This window comes from Polypterus senegalus, chromosome 1, assembly GCF_016835505.1.
Source record: "Polypterus senegalus isolate Bchr_013 chromosome 1, ASM1683550v1, whole genome shotgun sequence".
NCBI classification, from domain to species: domain Eukaryota; kingdom Metazoa; phylum Chordata; class Cladistia; order Polypteriformes; family Polypteridae; genus Polypterus; species Polypterus senegalus.
This window is the reverse complement of record NC_053154.1, coordinates 5,552,976-5,572,895: the sequence shown is the minus strand read 5'-3', so window position 1 is coordinate 5,572,895 and position 19,920 is coordinate 5,552,976. Positions and strand designations below refer to the sequence as shown.

The 19,920-nt window shown below is 41.6% G+C and overlaps 1 protein-coding gene across 2 annotated transcripts in view; it reads left to right on the top strand.

Moving 5' to 3' along the window:
* Positions 1-17,840, top strand: part of LOC120523050 (CD44 antigen-like) — a 144,000-nt gene extending 126,160 nt beyond the window's left edge. The window contains exons 8-10 of one of the 2 annotated variants that reach the window (XM_039744003.1): positions 2,027-2,095; positions 7,271-7,349; positions 16,008-17,840. In XM_039744003.1, the coding sequence (XP_039599937.1) occupies positions 2,027-2,095; positions 7,271-7,349; positions 16,008-16,197 (338 nt within the window). In that variant the 3' untranslated portion in view covers positions 16,198-17,840. The remainder of the gene's footprint in view (positions 1-2,026; positions 2,096-7,270; positions 7,350-16,007) is intronic. The other variant, XM_039744011.1, reaches the window with a different exon arrangement.
* Positions 17,841-19,920: the final 2,080 nt, after the last annotated feature.

The following is a 19,920-nucleotide window of genomic DNA, read 5'->3' as shown; positions in this document are numbered from 1 at the left end:
TTACAGGTGACACGCTTCTTGAAAACCTCTTAAGTTTTATTACAATTCAATAGGCCATAAATAAAGCAAAGGCACCATTTTTACCAAAATCTGTCTTTCTATCTTTCTCTCTCTCTCTCTCTTTATATATATACAGTATACATACAGTATATGCAGAACACACACTATGATGACTAAAAAGTAAGACTCATAAAGCAGACACTTTGTTGCTGTGTAAAAAGGAGCAGAGCAGGTGAACCCGAGAGCACCTCAAACTGGCAAACGTTTGACCTTGAAAACTGAGCAGTCGCTGACAAAGAAGTGCAATCTGATAAGAAACAACATGTAGAGGAAGAGCATCATCTGTGCACTGCACACCTTCTGTGAGAATTATCATCTAGAACTGAAAAAAACAAAATCAAACAAAACCAAACATGATAGTAGCCAAGGAAATAAACAAACCAAGAATAAGAATATTTGTGTTCTCTTGTTGGCGTGGTGTTTGTTTATCACCACGGCAACCACAGCAGACATCGGCTCTGCCGTCTGAAGTGCCAGTTCAGTGACTTAGATGTGGCTTCTTAATGTATCTCAATAAAAAGATAAGCTAATTGGTTTACACTTTCTTAACAAAAGAGTCCATGTTGCTATGAAAATTACATTCAAGGGTATTCTAATGAAGTCCCCATGTTTATATTGCTGTAAATGTACTGAAAAGGACGCCTTAGCAGTTTTTAGCATATTTAGTACTGAGGTTTAAAAATTCTGCACATTGCCTTTAAGATAGATAGGTAGATAGAGTGAAAGGAACTATATAATAGATAGATAGATATGAAAGGCACTATATAATAGATAGATAGATAGATAGAGTGAAAGGAACTATATAATAGATAGATAGATAGATAGAGTGAAAGGCACTATATAATAGATAGATAGATAGATAGATGTGAAAGGCACTATATAATAAATAGATAGATAGATAGTGTGACAGATTAAGAGTATGCTCGCACCCTTGCACCCTCAGACACCACATCAGACACCAGGTAAAAATCCAATAATGATATTTATTATAACAATAATGTGCACAAAGCACCCTCCACTCCCAAATACTCCAAAAACAATAAATAATAACAAATCCTCCAATCTCCCAGACACTTAACCACCCTGCCTCACAACTCAGCTCGTCTGTCTGGGATCTCCCAGATTCCTTTATACTCCTTGACCCGGAAGTGTTTGTCCCTCAGTCCATGTGACTTTCTGTCACTTCCGGGTCAGGCAAAAACTTCTCTTTTCTTCATCCCGGAAGCACATCATTTCTTCTGTCCATGTGAGTGGGACGTACTTCCGGAGTGTAGGGAAAATAGTCCCTGGGCCTCCCTGCAGCGACTCCTGGCGGCCCCCATGGTATCCAGCAGGGCTGTGCATTTAAAGACCACTGTCCATAATTCCCTGCTGGCATTTGGGGCACCTCTACGCTGCAAGGAGGGCTCCATCTGGCGTCCTGGAGGTATTGGCCGGGGTACATGGCCGGCCATATCTTACAATAGATAGATAGATACAGTGAAAGGCACTATATAACAGATAGATAGAGTGAAAGGCACTATATAATGATAGATAGATAGATAGATAGATAGAGTGAAAGGCACTATATAATGATAGATAGATAGATAGAGTGAAAGGCACTATATAACAAATAGATAGATAGAGTGAAAGGCACTATATTAGATAGATTGATAGACGATTCACTATTCAACTGAAAACATTCATTTTGGTTAACTTGCGATTAACCAGGACCTGTTTAGGACTCCATGATTTCTCTATTCTGTCCTGTCCGAGCAGAATACGCCCTTCACTCCAGAGGTGCTCTTGGTTAGACGACTTTGATTGTGACCTTTAATGCATTGCCAAGTGATGTCATATAGAACTTCATTAATTCACTTTAGAACACTTTGATTCTGCTGTTAACAATGGAAATGCGCACATTGAAATTGTACTGTGGCTACAGGGCTTGTTTCTGATGATTTCCTTTTTCATTGTATTTACACAGATTTCATAGATTCATCTTATTTTAATACATCTTTATCTCCGGTCAGATTTATCTCACATTACCTTCAAGGTAGGTTCTTCAGCCAGTGTGGCATTGTGGTGGTGGGTTTGGTATTGTCTGGTGGTGGTTAATGGCTGTTTAGATGACAAAGGACAGGCCATTGGATGCTGTCTGCCAACAACATAAGCGATAATGACATCCTGGGAAGGAAATTCCACAGGTGTGTTAAGAATCTTAAAATAAACGGGTACTAAAACCTGAATATCTTGGTATCTTTAAAACGTCTGGATTGTATCCCGTATTAAGTATGTGTAGGATTTAAATGACAGCTGCCCTGCCTTAATGAAAAACAGGAATTTATGGCCTTTTGAAGATGGTGAGAAGTTGGTGGTGATTTTCATTGAGAGCCCAACAACTGGTAGCATTCACAGAAAAGGGAGCCCCCTGGTGGTGATAAAAGAGACATGAGCAGGTGGGTCAGGTTGTTCTCAGTTATTGTTCCAGGATTGCCAGCCACCTTCAGCCAGTCACCAGTAAAGTTAGCCTCTGACATCATAAAGCAGGGGTGTCTGATTCTGGTCCTGATGGGCCACCTTGGCTGCAGGTTTTCATTCTAACCATCTTCTTAATTAGTGAGTTGTTTTTGCTGCTGATTCCCTGTTTTAATTGACGTGGCTTGGACCCCTTAGTTGTTTCTTGATCCTTAACGAGCAGCCAAACAATAATGAGACACAAAAGGATCTTCCACATGACCAGCTCAACTGAAAATAAAGAAAGGTGAAAGTCTCGGTCACGTTGGTCTGCTCAGGTCACCAAAACAACTTGACGGTGGTCTTAGAAGAAAAAAACAGAAAAGCTGTTTTATGTTATATGTTATATTCAATAACAGCTTTAGTTAACAACAACAATTGGCTTCTCATTTAGAAACTGGTTGGAGTGAAATGGGCCGGAGTTTGACGTTCCAGTTCAGCTGGTCATCTGTTGGCTCGTTTCACGTCTCATTTCTGTTTAATGAAGAAACAAATCAATTGTGAGGACTGAATCCTTAAAAACTGGGCTATGGAAATGAAGAGAAAAGGAGTTCATTAGCAGTGAAAACTGATCAGGAAAAGGGTCAGAATGAAAACCTGCGGCCAGTGCGGCCCACCAGGACCAGAGTTGGACACCCCGGTCATAAAGGAAGGACTTGGTGCTCAAAGATTAACGATTTCAGTTTTTCTTAAATGATTTAAAACAACTGGCTTCCTTAAACATTTTTATAATGATTTTTTTCAGAGGATTTTTGACATTTTTTTCTGAATATTAAAGCAATTTGTATTTCAACAAGCAAGAGATTTTGCCTTCTTTACATAAACTTTCTTGTTTCTGATATCAGAGGACGAGTTTTTAATCTGTTACTTACCCCATGTAGTTTGTCACAATGGCTCAGAAAATCTTAATCCCGTGGATAGTTTATAATGTACTCTTATTTATAACGACATCTAATAGATTCAAGAATTGGTTTGAGCATAAAAATACGGTACTACGCTAGACTATTAACAATAACAGAAATAACAACATTTATTTCTAGAGCACATTTTCATACAAATGATGTTGCTCAAAGTGTTTACAGGATGAAGGAAGAGAAAATAAAAGACAAAAATAAGAATAAGAGGAGGCAATACTAATTAACGTAGAATAAAAGTAAGGCTGGGCAGCATGGTGGCGCAGTGGGTAGCGCTGCTGCCTCACAGTTAGGAGACCCGGGTTCGCTTCCCAGGTCCTCCCTGTGTGGAGTTTGCATGTTCTCCCCGTGTCTGCGTGGGTTTCCTCCAACAGTCCAAAGACATGCAGGTGAGGTGCATTGGCGATCCTAAATTGTCCCTAGTGTGTGCCCTGAGGTGGGCTGGCGCACCGCCCGAGGTTTGTTTCCTGCCTTGCACCCTGTGTTGGCTGGGATTGGCACCAGCAGACCCCTGTGACCCTGTAGTTAGGATATAGTGGGTTGGATAATGGATGGATGGATGAATAGGGGGCTGCTCCGTTTGTGGTGACTTTGCATACAACAGTCACTGAAAGCCCACTGTAACTGGTCTAACTGGCTCGGGCACATTTGATGCTTGGGTGAATTATATCATGCAGTACAAGAACAATTAATTGAGAGCATAATGCATCTTAATCTGAGTTTTTGTTTGATTGTTGAGGCTACAATAGTAAAGACCGGGGGGCCTCATTTAAAAAGCTTGCATTATGCAACTGCCTGGATTTATAGGAGAAAACCTGATGGAGGAACATGCGGATATCTTCAAAACATCCAGTAATAATAACAATCAGTTTTTACATTAATATAGCGCTTTTCTCACTATTCAAAGTTCTTCAATGAGTGTGAAGCCACATCAACCATCACCAATGTGTAGCATCCACCCGGATGATGCGATGGCAGCCATTATTGCAACACTACGCTCACCATACATTAGCTGTTAGGTGGTGACGGGATGAGCGACAGAGCCAATTAGAGATGGGGGGCATGGAGGGCATATTAAGCCTGGACCTCGGGGTACACCCTGTTCCTTACAAACGATGTCCATGACCACAGAGAGTCAGGACCTCTCAGTCTCGTCTCATCTGAATTTTTTTTTTTTCAGTATAGTGTCCCTGTCACTGCACTGGGGCATTGGGGTCAACACTCAGACCACCGGCTAAGCGCCCCCTGCTGGCCTCACCAACCCCTCTTCCAGCAGCAACTCCCATCTCCCATCCAAGGACTGGCCAGGTCTGAATGTGCTTTGTCCTCCAAACAGGGTGTCCATTGGTCTGGTGTCACCTTAACATTTTCTTACTGCTTTGGTGACCTCACAAGGGGTGTGTTTGGCCATTCTGGGGCATTTAGTGGATTTCTCGGATTTTCAAGTCAATCCTCAACATTTACACGTCTAACGTTCACAACTTAATTTATTTTATTAGTGACCTCATTTTTATTTCTGTGTTGCCAGCCATGCCTATCCGTGGGCAACATGTCATCCATCAGGTTGGTGACCCGTTCTGAAGTGCAGGTGGCATGGCTGAAGCACAATGATCAGACACAACCGATGGTCGTCTTTGGCGATGCGTTACAATCCCCCATAAACGTACTGAAAGCGTTTAGAAACTGTAAACTATGACAGGCAGTTTAACCTTCATCCTACCAACATATTTTACATACAGATCTTACCAACTGGGGTCCGAACGGTCCCCATGAGGTTTCTGGGATTGTTGATGAAAGTTATCGTCACTGAACGGATGTTAATGCGTGACACATACTGTTTATTGTTTAGAAAACAAAACTGAACTTACCAGAATACTTTTTAAGCATTTTTACTCAAGAATTATAAAGAAATCCAACAAATGTACCTTCGCAAACGACATTATGTCCAGTGTTCGTGTTACATATGAGCTAGAGATACTGTGTACGTAAAAAGCTAATGGCAGACAATGTTTGCAATGAGTTTCAAAATTCCGACACTGGAAGAAATGCACTCATTTAGTTTTTTGTGCATTCATCACAAAAGATCTCTTGTCTACTATGGCTGAGACATACAGGTCTTCTACAACTTCCACATGCCTGACGAACTTTCTCGTCAACATCTCTTGGACAAAAAGCACACCTCTTTCTTTTCCCTTCAGCAATGTCCCTTTTGTTCAATTCTCGAGCATGAGGTTCGACTCCCATCATCTTCATGGCTATCCGGATTGGGGCCTGAAGCGTTGGCGTACTTGATCTACGCTCGATTAGAGGCATAACGAGTTGCTGTCTGAGTTCTAAAAGAAATATTTTTCGCTTGTCTTCAGATAATTTCCAATCTGGAAATTTTGCCATGAAAATGATGAACGCAGCAACAGCACCAACATCAACACAATTGCCAAACAGTACAACAGGCCAACCATTCACTTTTCTTCGTGATGTGACAGGTGACGGCACTAGTTATTCCAGGCTGCTGTCTGATTATGTCCTGAACCCTGCGCCTCCCTATATTTGGTGCATCTTTCCGCCAGACTGTACCATTTCTTCCAATTAGCACATCTGGTGCAGGGCCTGGCTCGCCTTGATCCATTCCACGTCTGATGCCGCGTTCCCGTCCATGTCCTCGGCCACGTGCACCACAAGTTCCACTCGCCTGTAAAGGACTTTCTCCTGATATTAGGGATATCACTGGTTAGAACCTCGGTAGTTGGTTGACAAGATTCTGTGTCACTATGATGGGACTGTTCAGAGATGTGGTCATTTTCAAGACTAGAGTTGTCCGAATCTTCCAAATCTGAGTCATCGTCGTCATTGAAAATTGCCTTCAGGACACCAGCAGCACTGTATTTAGCATATCTCCCACGGTTTGACATTGTTACACCTAAAATGCAGAAAAACTAGCAGTTATACAATCAGTGACTAATCCCAGAAAATGCCAAATATTTTGGGGTCCGTTTGGACCCCAGCAACAAAATAATTGCGGGCGACCCAGTAATATTCACAATATTAAAAGAATATTTGATTTCGACTTACCGTTGGCGAAGCAACAAATACCTAAAATGGCGGCTATCAATAACGCTCCGTGTTTTTATAGTGCTAGCACAATCATGCTCGGGGTCCAATCGGACCCCAGTCGGTAGGATTAGGGTTAACCAAGCGTTGCACCATTTGAACTTTTCCTTTGTATTTGGGCGACTCCTTGTCGTTAACGGCAGTGACCTCAGCACAGTCACTCTTGAAGCCATGTCCAGAGTAATAGGGTAAGTACATTTTAGTGAAATGAGAACTTCTGTAGTGGGCTGGATAGGAGTAAAGTAGAAATGTGCAAAAGGAATATTCCTATAGCAAAGAAAATCTAGATAAAAGGTACAGTATGTAAAGTGATGTGGGTAAGTAAGGCATGGCACCAAAAACCTGAACCTGAACATGAGCAGGCCGTGGATCAGTGATACTCCGGCATTAGATAAATGGAGAGCAGAATTAAGTGTGCCTCAAGAACCATCATGACAACGTAGTTGTGGAGTCACCATCCAAACGTTTATTCGTATGCCATTTCTTCTGTGTGACTCGTCGGTAAGTGGTGCCACTCCTTTTTATTTTGAGCCCACGTATCCCGTTGAGTATAAGAGGACAGCAGATCATTCAAAGGGATCGCCCCGATGTGTTGGATTGAGCCGTTGGATATACGCCGTTGTTCTCAAGGCCTTCGCATTTCTTGTGGACAATTCTTATGTGACATTTACTTTCTTTATCTTCTCTTTCAGACTGGCTGATCATTTTGGCTATCGCCCTGTCCGTGCTAATACTGGCCTTTGTGTGCATCGCTATTCTGTACAGGAGAAAGTAAGCAATATTTTTTATATACAGTATTTATATATGTGTCCTCCAAACATGGTGTCCATAGGTCTGACGTCACCTTAACCTTCCTCTTGTGTTAGGGTTTACTTTTTAAATGCATAAAACTACTACCTAATTTTGTTTATTCCATCAAGGCTTTTTGACTTTGTCAGGAATCTGTATTTAATTAAAATAAAACAAAAAAAAAAATGGTACTAAATTATAAAATGCTCTGGTGAAAATTATTACCTTTGTGTTGGTAGGGTCAGTTTTGACTCAGTTATAATTTAAGGTTATAAAACAATAGTTAGGGTCAAAACAAAAATCCTAAACCCACTTGGAGGGGCTTCTCTCTTTGCCTGTGTGTCTCCTTACCTGAACAAACAAAACAAATTAGAGAAAAATCCGACAAGTTTGCTCCCATCAGGGATGTCTGGGAAAGGTGGGTGCAGCTCCTTCCACTGATCTTCAAACCAGGGGCCAGAGGTAACAGTAGATGAACGTTTTTAGTCCCTTTCCGTGGAGAATGCCCTTTCCGGCAGTACAGGCCTAGTAAGCCAGGGAAATACGGCATAAAAATTTGGGCAGCCTGTGATGCAAACACCAGCTATGCATGGAATCTGCAGATTTACACAGGCAAACATGCAAGTGGCCTTCCTGAGAAAAATCAAGGAAAACGTGTAGTCCGTGATATGACTACTGGACTGTGGGCTCACAATATCACAATTTCTTTACCAGCTATGACCTTGGACAAGAACTTCTCAGGTGGAAACTTACCATGGTGGGCCCAGTAAAACAAAATAAACCTGAGCTGCCTGCTGAAATTTTGCAGGTGAAGGACAGGGCTCCACTTTCTTCAAAATTTGCTTTTACAGAATCACCACCACGGTTGTTTCATACTAGGCTGACCCGCCTTTTAAGTTGACCACTTCTTAAGGCAATTCAATATGCAGATCAATTTGATATTTTAGACAAACTCATTAATTTGGTTATATTGCATTTGAGTGGTATTACTTTAGTACTCGTAGTTTCTGTTATTTTTGTGATGAAATTTAAACTCTTGTGAACCCCCCTGATATTTACTACGCGGTGAGGCATTTGTACTCCATCAACATGAATTATTTTCTTGAGACATCATTGTGTCTATTTTTCCAGCGCATTGTGCACAAAAGCAAGGGAACGATGGGAGCACCAGAACTCTGCTCACATCGTGTCGCTTCGTACCGCAAGCTGCAAGTAGTAAGTCTGTGATAAGCGGAATACCGCTACGCTTTCCACTCACGGGACGGAAGGACAATCCTGACCACTTTTATACAGTAAGAAAGAAGAAGATATCGCACAGTCTGGAGTAGAAAATCATCTTTTACCTGGAAAAACGTAACTACAAATCCCATCGTGCATTGCAAAATGGACCGGGTGTGTGTGAAACTCCGCGCCTGTGTAGCACTCACGGGATGGAAGGACAATCCCGACCGCTTTTATATGGAAGGACTGTCCAAAATAACACCGGAGTGTGATACTTATGTCCGCTTTTCACAAAAACGCAGCTGTGTCATCAGCAAGTAACAAAAAGCCCATAATTATCTTGGACTATAATAAAAACAAAGGTGGAGTGGACAACCTGGACAAGCTGACTGCCACCTACGCTTGCCAGAGAATGACCAGGAGATGGCCGATGGTTGTGTTTTATAACATTCTAGATGTGCCTGCATACAATGCATCTGTGTTGTGGACCCACATTCACCTAGGGTGGAACTCACCCAGAAAAAAACAAGTGCAGAGTGATTCTTGAGGAGTTGGGAAGTTCACATTGAGCGAAGGGAACGGGTGGGTGCCCCAGGACCCAGCCGCTGCAGCCTTGGTCAGACAGCTGCAGAGCTCACGTAGCACTCCTTCCACACCATCAGCAACACAAAGAGCATCAGTGCCAGCATCCTCTTCGGCCAGCACTGCCTCAACATCAACCTACACAGCCACAACCAAAACCACTGAGGCCACCTGATTCTAAAAGACAGAGCTGTCCGGTCTGCCCCAGCAATAAAGACAGAAAGACAAACGTACTCTGCTTCTACTGCAAAAAATCGATTTGCAAAGAACACACTAAAAGTGTCACTTTCTGCCACACATGCATCGAAATGCACACGCGTGTTCTTGCACACAAGGACGTTTTTTGGAACAAGTGCCTCATTTCTATTGGTTTGATTTGCTTGATTGCTCGTTGCTTGTTTGACCTGGCAAATCCACATTTTGAGATTTACTTGTTTAGCTTTCCATTTATATTAAAGTTATTTTTGAAAATACTTTTTTGCCTTTTTCTTTGAAATAAATATATATATATGGGTCAAATTTGACCCGTAACACCATAGATGTTACTATAGTAATTAATCTATACATATAAAGGAGAGTTGGGATCCGAGAGACTGCGTTTGTGGAGGGATTGAGAGTTAAGGCGGGTGGGGGAGTCACGTGATCCTCTCCCCTCCCATTCACGTCATTTCATTCACTTCATTTCGCTCCGAGCTGAGCTCCGCAGCTGACGTGGTCTTGCCGTTCTTTCTCCTTAGTGTTTAGTCCTCTCTCCTTTACTGATGTACTGTTTACTAGACGCAGTACTTACTGAATAGTATTCTTTCCTTTAGTGTTTCTACTTAGTGTTTCTTAGTGTTTAGTAGACGCGGTGTGCCGGTGTTCCCGGCGGTGTTGCGGTTTACTGTTACTTTCTACTTCGTTTTTGTACTTTAGTGTTTAGTAGACTTTTACTTTATCTCATTTACTGTTGTTCTCGGCAGTTTTGCCGTTTTTCCCGTTTCTATTTTTTATGTAGCATGTTCACGAATTAGTCATAGAGAAAATTTATATACTTTGGCTCCAGCAGGACAAACCAAAAATGTTGTATATAAAGAAGCTCTATAAGTTGCATGTAGATACATAATTATTCCAACTACAGCGACTGCAGCGAAGCGCACGTGGTCTTCTAGTATTATAATAAAAATATATATATATATATAACAAATTTATTTAAGAGATGTGTTCTAATACCCCTCAGTAATAGTCAGGTAACATAACAACCTTTTATTTATTTAAATAATTCTCTTGAGGTTCATTTAATCATTTTTTAAAACTGAAAATGAGAGGTATGCTGTTAAAGTTAAAGCTCATGAGGTCGCAGCAAAAATATTAAAAACATTCTTTTAATGGACAAGGAAGCGTAACAAAGTAACCAAGAGGTAAGGAAAAAAAAATTGGATGATAAATAATTGTTTTGAGGGTAATATGGCAGATTAAAGACACGGGTCAAAACCGACCCGTTAACATAAGAGATAGTAACAGAAAGCTAACATAAGAGGAAGGTGAAAATTACTGCTTTGGTGACCTCAGAGGGGTGTGATTGGTCATTCTAGGGCATTTAGCACCAGAAAATCCATGAAGCCTATGAAAAAACTTGTAATCCCGGGCCACCTTAAATTACTTCACACCTCTACCATCAGCGTCTTTTGTGTTGTAAATGTGTCGATCAGCACAAGCAGCAAGCAGCCTGCTATCCTCCCAAACTGCTGAAGCTCAATTCAGCCAAAAAGTGTGTTTATCTGGGTGTGAGGTGCCTGGAGTTGTATACGGTAGATAATATATCGTTATTTGGCGCTCATGCAGTTCAGGCGTGTTCCATGTCTACAACAATCTGTGTAAGTGTAGGATGAAAGGAAATGCGAGTCAAGATATTATTATTACTATAATATAATAAAAACATGCATTTGATTTGATACACAAGTCAGCATGGCACTGCCAGATCTAAATATAATACTAGCTTGGCGAATTGGTGGCATTCTAAAGTGTTTGTAGCTGCAGGTGGAAGTCCCATTTTACTTTATGGTGTCAAGCAGAGTTGTGTCGCGGTGCAGCAGTCTATTTGCCAGCGAAAGCGATGTGAAGAAGCCGTCTGTTGTTACGGTTCTGCCTTTGTCCTGAAACGGTTCCATAAGCTTTATGACCACCGACTCAGAAAGTCTCAAAACGTTGCAAGATGTCCAAAATCGCAGCAAAGCTGTCATTTTTCACACGTTCTTCACGGGTGTCTTTGTTGTCAAAGTGCAAATGCCGCATGATATTCTGATAGCGGTTATGGGACATCATGTATTTGATTGCCGGTACAACAAATAGTTCTGAGCATTACCAACTGTGGTCCTCGCTGCTGTTGTGAAAAGAATGGAGATAAACGCCATCAACTCAGAGAGGGAGAGGCAAGTTCGTTGTACCACGTGAACGTCACTGAGAGAATAAAACTGAATAATAAAAAACAAGGTTAACTTTACCAAGAACCAAAATTTACGCTGGGTTTTACACTCTAATCAAATGTATGATTTTATTATATTATAGTAATAATAATAGGAGCTCACTACTCAAAACAAGGAGTGCCTGGTCTCGAATCCAGAACTTTTTGTTTATAAGGCAGCAGTTGTTACCTCTGCACCATCCAAGAATACGTACCAACATCCTGGGTTTGTCACTCATTGACAGCAACATGTAAACTGAATGATTTTTTTTTTTCCTTTGGTTATATTCTTGAATAAAAGCGCACATGTTTATTTGATAGTTGGACTAAAATCTTCACACATTATATACACTTCACGTCATTATTAGTATAACATGAAAAAAGTTTCTGTTTTAGTTATTTGTTCAGCATTTCTTGCCTCGCATTTCCTATCATCCTACACTTAAGATTGTTGTAGACACGGGACACGCCTGAAATGCATGTGTTCCAAATAACGAGATATTATTTACCTTGTACAATTCCAGGCACCTCGCACCACGATAAAGAGACCTGAGCTGGGAGACGTTTGCGACTGACTTCAGCTCTGTCGGTTGGGGATGGGGTAGCAGGCTGCTTGCTGCTTGTGCTGATCGACAGATTTACAAAACAAAAGACGCTGATGGTAGAGGTAGGAAGGAATTTAAGGTGGCCCAGTTTTTTCGTAGGCCTCAGGGATCCTAGTGTTAGTTGATTAATAGGATTTTTAAGTCAATCCTCAACATTTGCATGTTTAACTTTCGCAAACTTGCAGCATTCACACGGTTTTATTAGTAACCACATTTTTACTACGTATATTTGTGTGCACTAGAGAAAAAAATGAGAAGCATGATACATGTAAGTATGAGGAGCATCTAATATCCTACTAGGAGCTTCAACGGTCGAATCCACCTTTGTAGGGTAAACAGCTCCCCCGTACGTTTATTGTAAATTTCCATTGTTATGTTTTGTGTTGCAATTCTACCCTTAAAGCGTGAGCCAAGTTCTTCGGGTTCTAATCCCAAGTATACAAAATCAATCAGAAGTTAAAGGTGTTAAATAAAGTTTGTGCTTGAATGTCGAAAGTCACAAGGTTGGTGTTAATGAATCAATGGTTCTTTATATCCACAAAAAAGGAGGAAAGTATTCATAAAATAAGACCAAGGAGCTGGTGGTGGATTTTAGGAGGCCTAGGCCCCTCATGGACCCCGTGATCATCAGAGGTGACTGTGTGCAGAGGGTGCAGACCTTTAAATATCTGGGAGTGCAGCTGGATGACAAATTGGACTGGACTGGCAATACTGATGCTCTATGTAAGAAAGGTCAAAGCTGACTATACTTTCTGAGAAGGTTGGCATCCTTCAACATCTGCAGTAAGATGCTGCAGATGTTCTACCAGACGGTTGTTGCAAGTGCCCTCTTCTACGCGGTGGTGTGCTGGAGTGGCAGCATAAAGATGAAAGACGCCTCACGCCTGGACAAACTTGTTAAGAAGGCTGGCTCTATTGTAGGAGTAAAGTTGGACAGTTTAACATCTGTGGCAGAGCGACGTGCACTAAGCAAACTCCTGTCAATCATGAAGAATCCACTGCATCCACTTAACAGGATCATCTCCAGGCAGAGGAGGGTTCCTCCCCCACACTATGTGACTCTTCAATTCCACCCGGGGGAGTAAATGTTAACATTAATTTTATTTAAATTTTTTTCATTTTTTCATTTTTATTACTATTTAATTTAATATTGTTTCTTTGTATCAGTATACTGCTGCTGGATTATGTGAATTTCCCCTTGGGATTAATAAAATATCTATCTATCTATCTATCTATCTATCTATCTATCTATCTATCAATTTATTATTATATAGTACCTTTCATATCTATCTATCTATCTATCTATCTATCTATCTGTCTATCTATCTAAAAGTGCTTGTGAATTTGCTGCAGGAATCTAATCCCTCTATTTCTATTACTTGTCTTTGACTTTCGCGCCATTTTCAAGCTACGTTACCCCTGCAAAGTTGAGGATTGACTGAAGGCGATTAATGTTTTGCATGGGTTTTGATAATAGAAATTCCATTCATTTTCCAACCCGCTATATCCTAACCACAGGGTCACAGGGGTCTGCTGGAGCCAATCCCAGCCAACACAGGGCGCAAGGCAGGAAACAAACCCCGGGCAGGGTGCCAGCTCACCGCAGGGCACACACACGCACACACAGACACACTAGGGACAATTTAGGATCGCCAATGATCCTAACCTGCATGTCTTTATTACATCGTCCTGCTTCCTGTTGAATTTTACTTCCTTTCATTTAACGGGGCTTTTCCTGCAAAATGAGTTAATCTCTGAAAGATTGTGATCCTCTAAATATTTACTGTATTTATTCTGTATTGTTTTATTTTCCGAAATTGATTAATCAGAAACAATTGTGCATGGTGTTTGTTGATTTGGAAATATGATGAAGGGCTGCGGTGGGCTGGCGCCCTGCCCGGGGTTTGTTTCCTGCCTTGCCCCTTTTGTTGGCTGGGATTGGCTCCAGCAGACCCCCGTGACCCTGTAGTTAGGATATAGAGGGTTGGATAATGGATGGATGGATGGATGGATGAAGTATCTCTGGAGGTACATGAGAGAGAAAGTAGTACCAGATGATTATGGGAGGATTGTCCAGGATACGTATGATGGAGTGAGGACTCGGGTTGAAACAAACCCAGAATAAGACCCCCACAGGATCCTGGGTGACTTAATGAGTCGAGCTCCTTAACGGAGAGATGATCATAGTTTTAACAGTGCAGCATGTGGACACCCAGCCGTTTAAAGGCAGCATGGTATTTCCCATTCTTGCTTTTGGCCTGCGGAGTTGATGTTGATGGGGAGGTTTAGAGAAGTCCAGAAGGAGCTGCATTGCGTCTTTGTGGACCTGGAGAAAGCAAATGACAGGGTGACTGTGAGGAGCTGAGGTATTGTATGAGGAAGTCGGGAGTGGCAGAGAAGTACGTAAGAGTGGTACAAGATATGTGCGAGGGAAGTGTGACCGTGGTGAGGTCTGATGGAGGTGGGATTACATCAGGGATCGGCTCTGAGCCCTTTCTTATTTGTAATGGTGATGGACAGGCTGACAGACGAGATTAGACAGGAGACCCCTTGGACTGTGATGTTTGCTGATGACATTGTGATCTGTAGGGAGAGTAGGGAGCAGGTTGAGGAGACCTGGAGAAGTGGACATATGAGAAAAGAGGAGAGAGGAATGAAGGTCAGTAGGACCACCAAGACAGAATACATGTGTGTGAATGAGAGGGAGGGCAGTGGAATGGTGAGGATTCAAGTTTATGGATGAGGTTAAATACTTGGGATCAACACTACAGAGTTATGGGGATTGTGGAAGAAAAGTGAAAAAGAGAGTGCAGGCAGGGTGGAAAGGGTGGAGAAGAGTGTCAGGAGTGATTTGTGACAGACGAGTATCAGTAAGAGTGAAAGGAAAGGTCTACAGGATGGTAGTGTGACCGGCTGTGTTATATGAGCTGGAGACGGTGGCACAGGAGACAGCTGGAGGTGGCAGAGTTAAAGATGCTAAGATTTGCATTGGGTGTGACAAGGATGGACAGGATTAGAAATGAGGACATTAAGAGGGTCAGCTGAAGTTGGACGATTGGGTGACAAAGTCAGAGAGGTGAGATTGGGTTGGTTTGGACATGTGCAGAGGAGAGATGATGGGTATACTGGGAGAAGGGTGCTAAGGATAGAGCTGCCAGGGAAGAGGAAAAGATGAAGGCCTGAGAGAAGGTTTATGGATGTGGTGAGAGAGGACATGCAGGTGACTGGTGTGACAGAGCAAGATGACGAGGACAGGAAGATATGGAAGAAGATGATCTGCTGTGGCGACCCCTAACGGGAGCAGCCAAAAGAAGAAGCTTTTGGGCTGCGGAGTCTCATTTTATCGAGCTCGTTTGACTCAAGAAGCAGGAGAGGAGGAGATCCCCAATTCTAATTTACAGGAGCATTGGTAAAATTGTCCCTTGCTGTCATAGGCCCCTGGACAAAAATCAAGAGGGTTCTGATGGTAGATCCACCCCGGGTTAAAAGTTATGTTGATATTACAGACAAGATTCCAGTTCAAGTTGGTCCCCTAAGCACCCGTGTGTGACAGAGCATAAGCTCTGAAGGATATGAGACTCAGACACATGCTAGGTGCACGTTGGACTCTGGTCCACACTATACAGCTGAAACGTTGTGTTATTTAACCTTCTTTTCTTTTCAGTGTGGAAATAACCTTGGTGGATGCACGCTGACACGGCCCAACGCTAACTCCACATGCAAGTGGCCTGCCACCGAGAGCGAGTCATCAAAGAGATGGAACTCTCATTCATGTTTCTTTGCTTTTAGGTACCATGGAAAGAAGCAGAAGCTGGTGATCTCTGGCAAACCTGCTCAGGGCAGTAAAGAGGATACAGCCCAGAATGAGAAGGAGCAGGAAATGGTCCGTCTGATGAACCAAGAGAAAGCAATGGAGAACGGAGGCACAAATGAAGACTTCACAGACATAACACTTGATGAGCAAGCTGAGAAGGTGTAGTGGCGTTGGACTCGCCCATCGGGTGGTGACGTGTCACCGCGCAACAGTGGAACTGAAACAACTTATGGGCGGGGGGGTGCTGTTGGTAAGGGGAGGGTTGGGGTCTAATAGAGGTCAAGTCAAGATATTATAGAGGCGCCCCGCCGAGCAATTATCCCACCGACCTTCTTTTATGCGGCTTGCAGAAAAGCAGGACCCTGGACTGTTAACCAAAATGTTTGAAAAACCTTTCACGACATTCCTGGCATCGCTATCGCTCTTGTGTTTTATTTTTTTTAATCCAATATGACACGACTTCGCTTATCAAGCGGAAAATCTACCGAGGGTGCCATCTGAAAGACGTCCGCCTACCCGAGAGAGCCATCCTCTCGTCCCAGCAGCCATGCTTCTCCTGCGCCTGCCTGCTCTTACCATTACAGACTAATCTGTAGATACACAATGTCTGTCCATCTGCTGCTCGCACGTCATTGTCAAAACCTCACTGCCGGTTTCACCTTTTTGGGGTGGATAAGTCGTCACAGTGTTGATCCAGAGTATCGGAAAATGTCCTCGATACGTGGTACCCCCGAGTGTTACAAAGATCATTAGTGATGGTCCTCACAAAATTCATTTCGGCTCATCATTTCAAGACTCCCGCTGATAGTACGCGCCGTGGCATCGTTAGTCGGTCAGGGTGAATCTTGCAGTGAACGTTGATTTGTTTTTTTGTGTTAACGTTTGCTGCCTGTGTCCTCCAAGTGCCTGTGGATTTGTACCGTAAGTCATTTAATCCAAGATGCATTTTACTCATCCATCCACCTGCCAGCGGAGCGCCGTCCACAGGGGGGCGCTTGTCTGCCGGAAAATATCAGAATACACTTCTTTTCCTCAATCCACACTTTTCTTTATATTGTTTTTTTTTTTTGTATTTTTTAAAATTCATATTTTGTAAATTATTGAAAGAGAATTTACTGTTGTATAAAATCACATTCCGCTGCTTTTTATAGCTGTTAATAATTGGGTAATTAGTACAATATTGTGTCATGTTGTTTTTATAATGCAGCCGTCAGCTTTATTCTCAAAGCTTCCTAGATATTATATGAAAATATAAAACAAAATGTGGGTTGGACACCCTTGTGTATTTTTGTTTTTCTACTTAGAGTGTTACACGGATTTCTATCTCCATCTGGTTAAGGGAGCTGCGCCTGAATGGAGTCTCTGTGGGCATGGATGGGGCTTGTTTGTTTTATTTTACTTGTAAGTTTATTTCGATGTGGAATCTCCAGCAGATTTTCTGTAATCAGCCTCTTTGACCTGGGAATTGTGAATCGCAAGGATTATGTTGCCTTATAAAATCGAGAATGAGGTTAAGATAGAACAACGTGTATTATATAATTAAATACTCCATAAAAACAAAGTTACACGTGCGCCATCTTTTATTAGAGTGTCTTGAAGGCTTTCTGTATGCGATTCAAACCCACTCATGAAATCAGCAAAATAGCCTTAAGTACAGCTGGCCTGCAAAATATGTCATAGACAGGGGACAGAAGGTGACGGGTAAACCACAAATTGTGTCACGCTGTGATGAACACGCACCAGTGGGGAACACAGAACCAACTACACACAGAAAAATAACCCACGCTGTGCCACTCTCAAAAATGAAAAAAAACAAGGCACAACAAATTGGGATAAAAGGACAGCCTTCCATTCAAAAGGGAAAAAACGGCTTACGTCAGATAATTGGGAGCCTAGCCGGGATCAGAAGAGATCCCTCACACCTCCTGCTTTGCAGCCAATCGCTGAGTCGCCAAGCTACCTGATTGGCTCCCACAAAACGCTCTTCTTTGGATTGATTGACCTCGACTATAGAGATGGGCCACCCTTGAATGATTAGTTCTTTTTTGGACGACTCTTTTCAGTAAATCATACAGTATGAAAGAATTCGTGAGCACAAATGAATCTGTTCAGTGCAGCTCAACAGGACGAGTGCTAAAGCGCATGTGTGTCCTGTGTGACGTCGTCATAACCTTTTGTTTCACTGACGCTGCATAATGGTGGATGTGTAATGCGCTCAAGCAAGAGCTTCCTGACTCATGAGTCTCGACTGATTTGATCGATAAATTGGTCGCTACCCGAGAATGAGTCTAACGATTCTCGTTCATTTGATTCGTGAATGCGTTGCCAGCCGAGAATGATTCTAACGATTCTCATTCATTTGATTTGTAAATGCGTATCCAGTCAAGAATGAGTCTAATAATTCTCGTTCATTTGATTTTTGAACACGTCACTAGCTGAGAATGAGTCTAACAATTCTCGTTCATTTGATTCATGAACTTGTCACTAGCCGAGAATGAGTCTCTCGTTCATTTGATTTTTGAACATGTCACTAGCCGAGAATAAGTCTAACGATTCTTGTTCATCTGATTCGTGAATGCGTCACTAGCCGAGAATGAGTCTAACGATTCTCGTTCATTTGATTTTTGAACACGTCACTAGCCGAGAATGAGTCTCTCGTTCGTTTGATTCGTGAATACGTCGCCAGCCGAGAATGATTCTAACGATTCTCGTTCATTTGATTTGTGAATTAATCATTATGAGTTGCACAGTTCTCATTCACTTGTGATTCTGTAATGTAACTTCTTATTTTAATTATGCACCTTAAATGTATTATCATTAACAGAAACAGGGCAATGGCATATGAATTATCTTGTTACATATAGAATAAAGTATATATTTATATGTAATTAATCATATATGTATTAATATTTAAATATAAACTAATGAGCAATAATGATTATATATTTATATACTTTTATATATTATATAAATATATATATATATATATGTGTGTGTGTGTGTGTGTGTATATATATATATATATATATATATATATATATATATATATATATATATATATATATGTGTACTAGGGGTTCTCACCAGCCACTTCGCATCTCTGCCACTCGCGTTGTGAAGAGGGGGTCTAAACGAACACCAAGAAGACGCGGACGCTCCACCGAAACCCCCTCTTAAGCGGTGATACAATGGGGAACAAATATAGTTTTTTTTTTTTTTCCTCCTCTTTGCTCGATCAGCTGCTGGATTGCTGCTGCTGTGCCAAGAGATCTTCATCTTGCGTGGCACTTCAAACATTTAGAAGCCTGGACAGCAGTTGTCCTACTCTTTGCCTTTTATTTCCAGCCCTGGGTGTGGTTAAATCTTTTGCCACAAAGTCTCGTCTTACAGGATGTGTGTTCTTAATATTTTTTAGTTTATAATTTAAAAACAGAATAAGAATCTGAAAATTTAACAACATCATATTAAAGTTCAATGCATTCTGAAAAGAATGATACAAACATATACTGTATATGTAGGTTTAAAATAAGCCACATAAATAAGTCACATAAAATTGTTGCAACTTTTAGGCTTAGGATTTTATATATAAGAGAGTAGATATACAGCTAATGCACAGATTACTAAATGATATATTAGTGATGCTATCAGAGGGCACTTCACTCCAAGAACTTCCCATATACACCTGATTCAAAGCAAATCAAATAAATCAAAAGAATCGATTCACTTTATCCCATGCATGTGGGATTCTCTCATTCACCATTCAAGCTCAATACAGTAACAATATATTTAGATGAATACAGAATGGATTAAGTGTTTCGTTTTGTACGTACTGTATTTGTTGCAAAAGGAAAACACAAAGACCAAAGTTAAGGGTTGGGGATTCCGTCC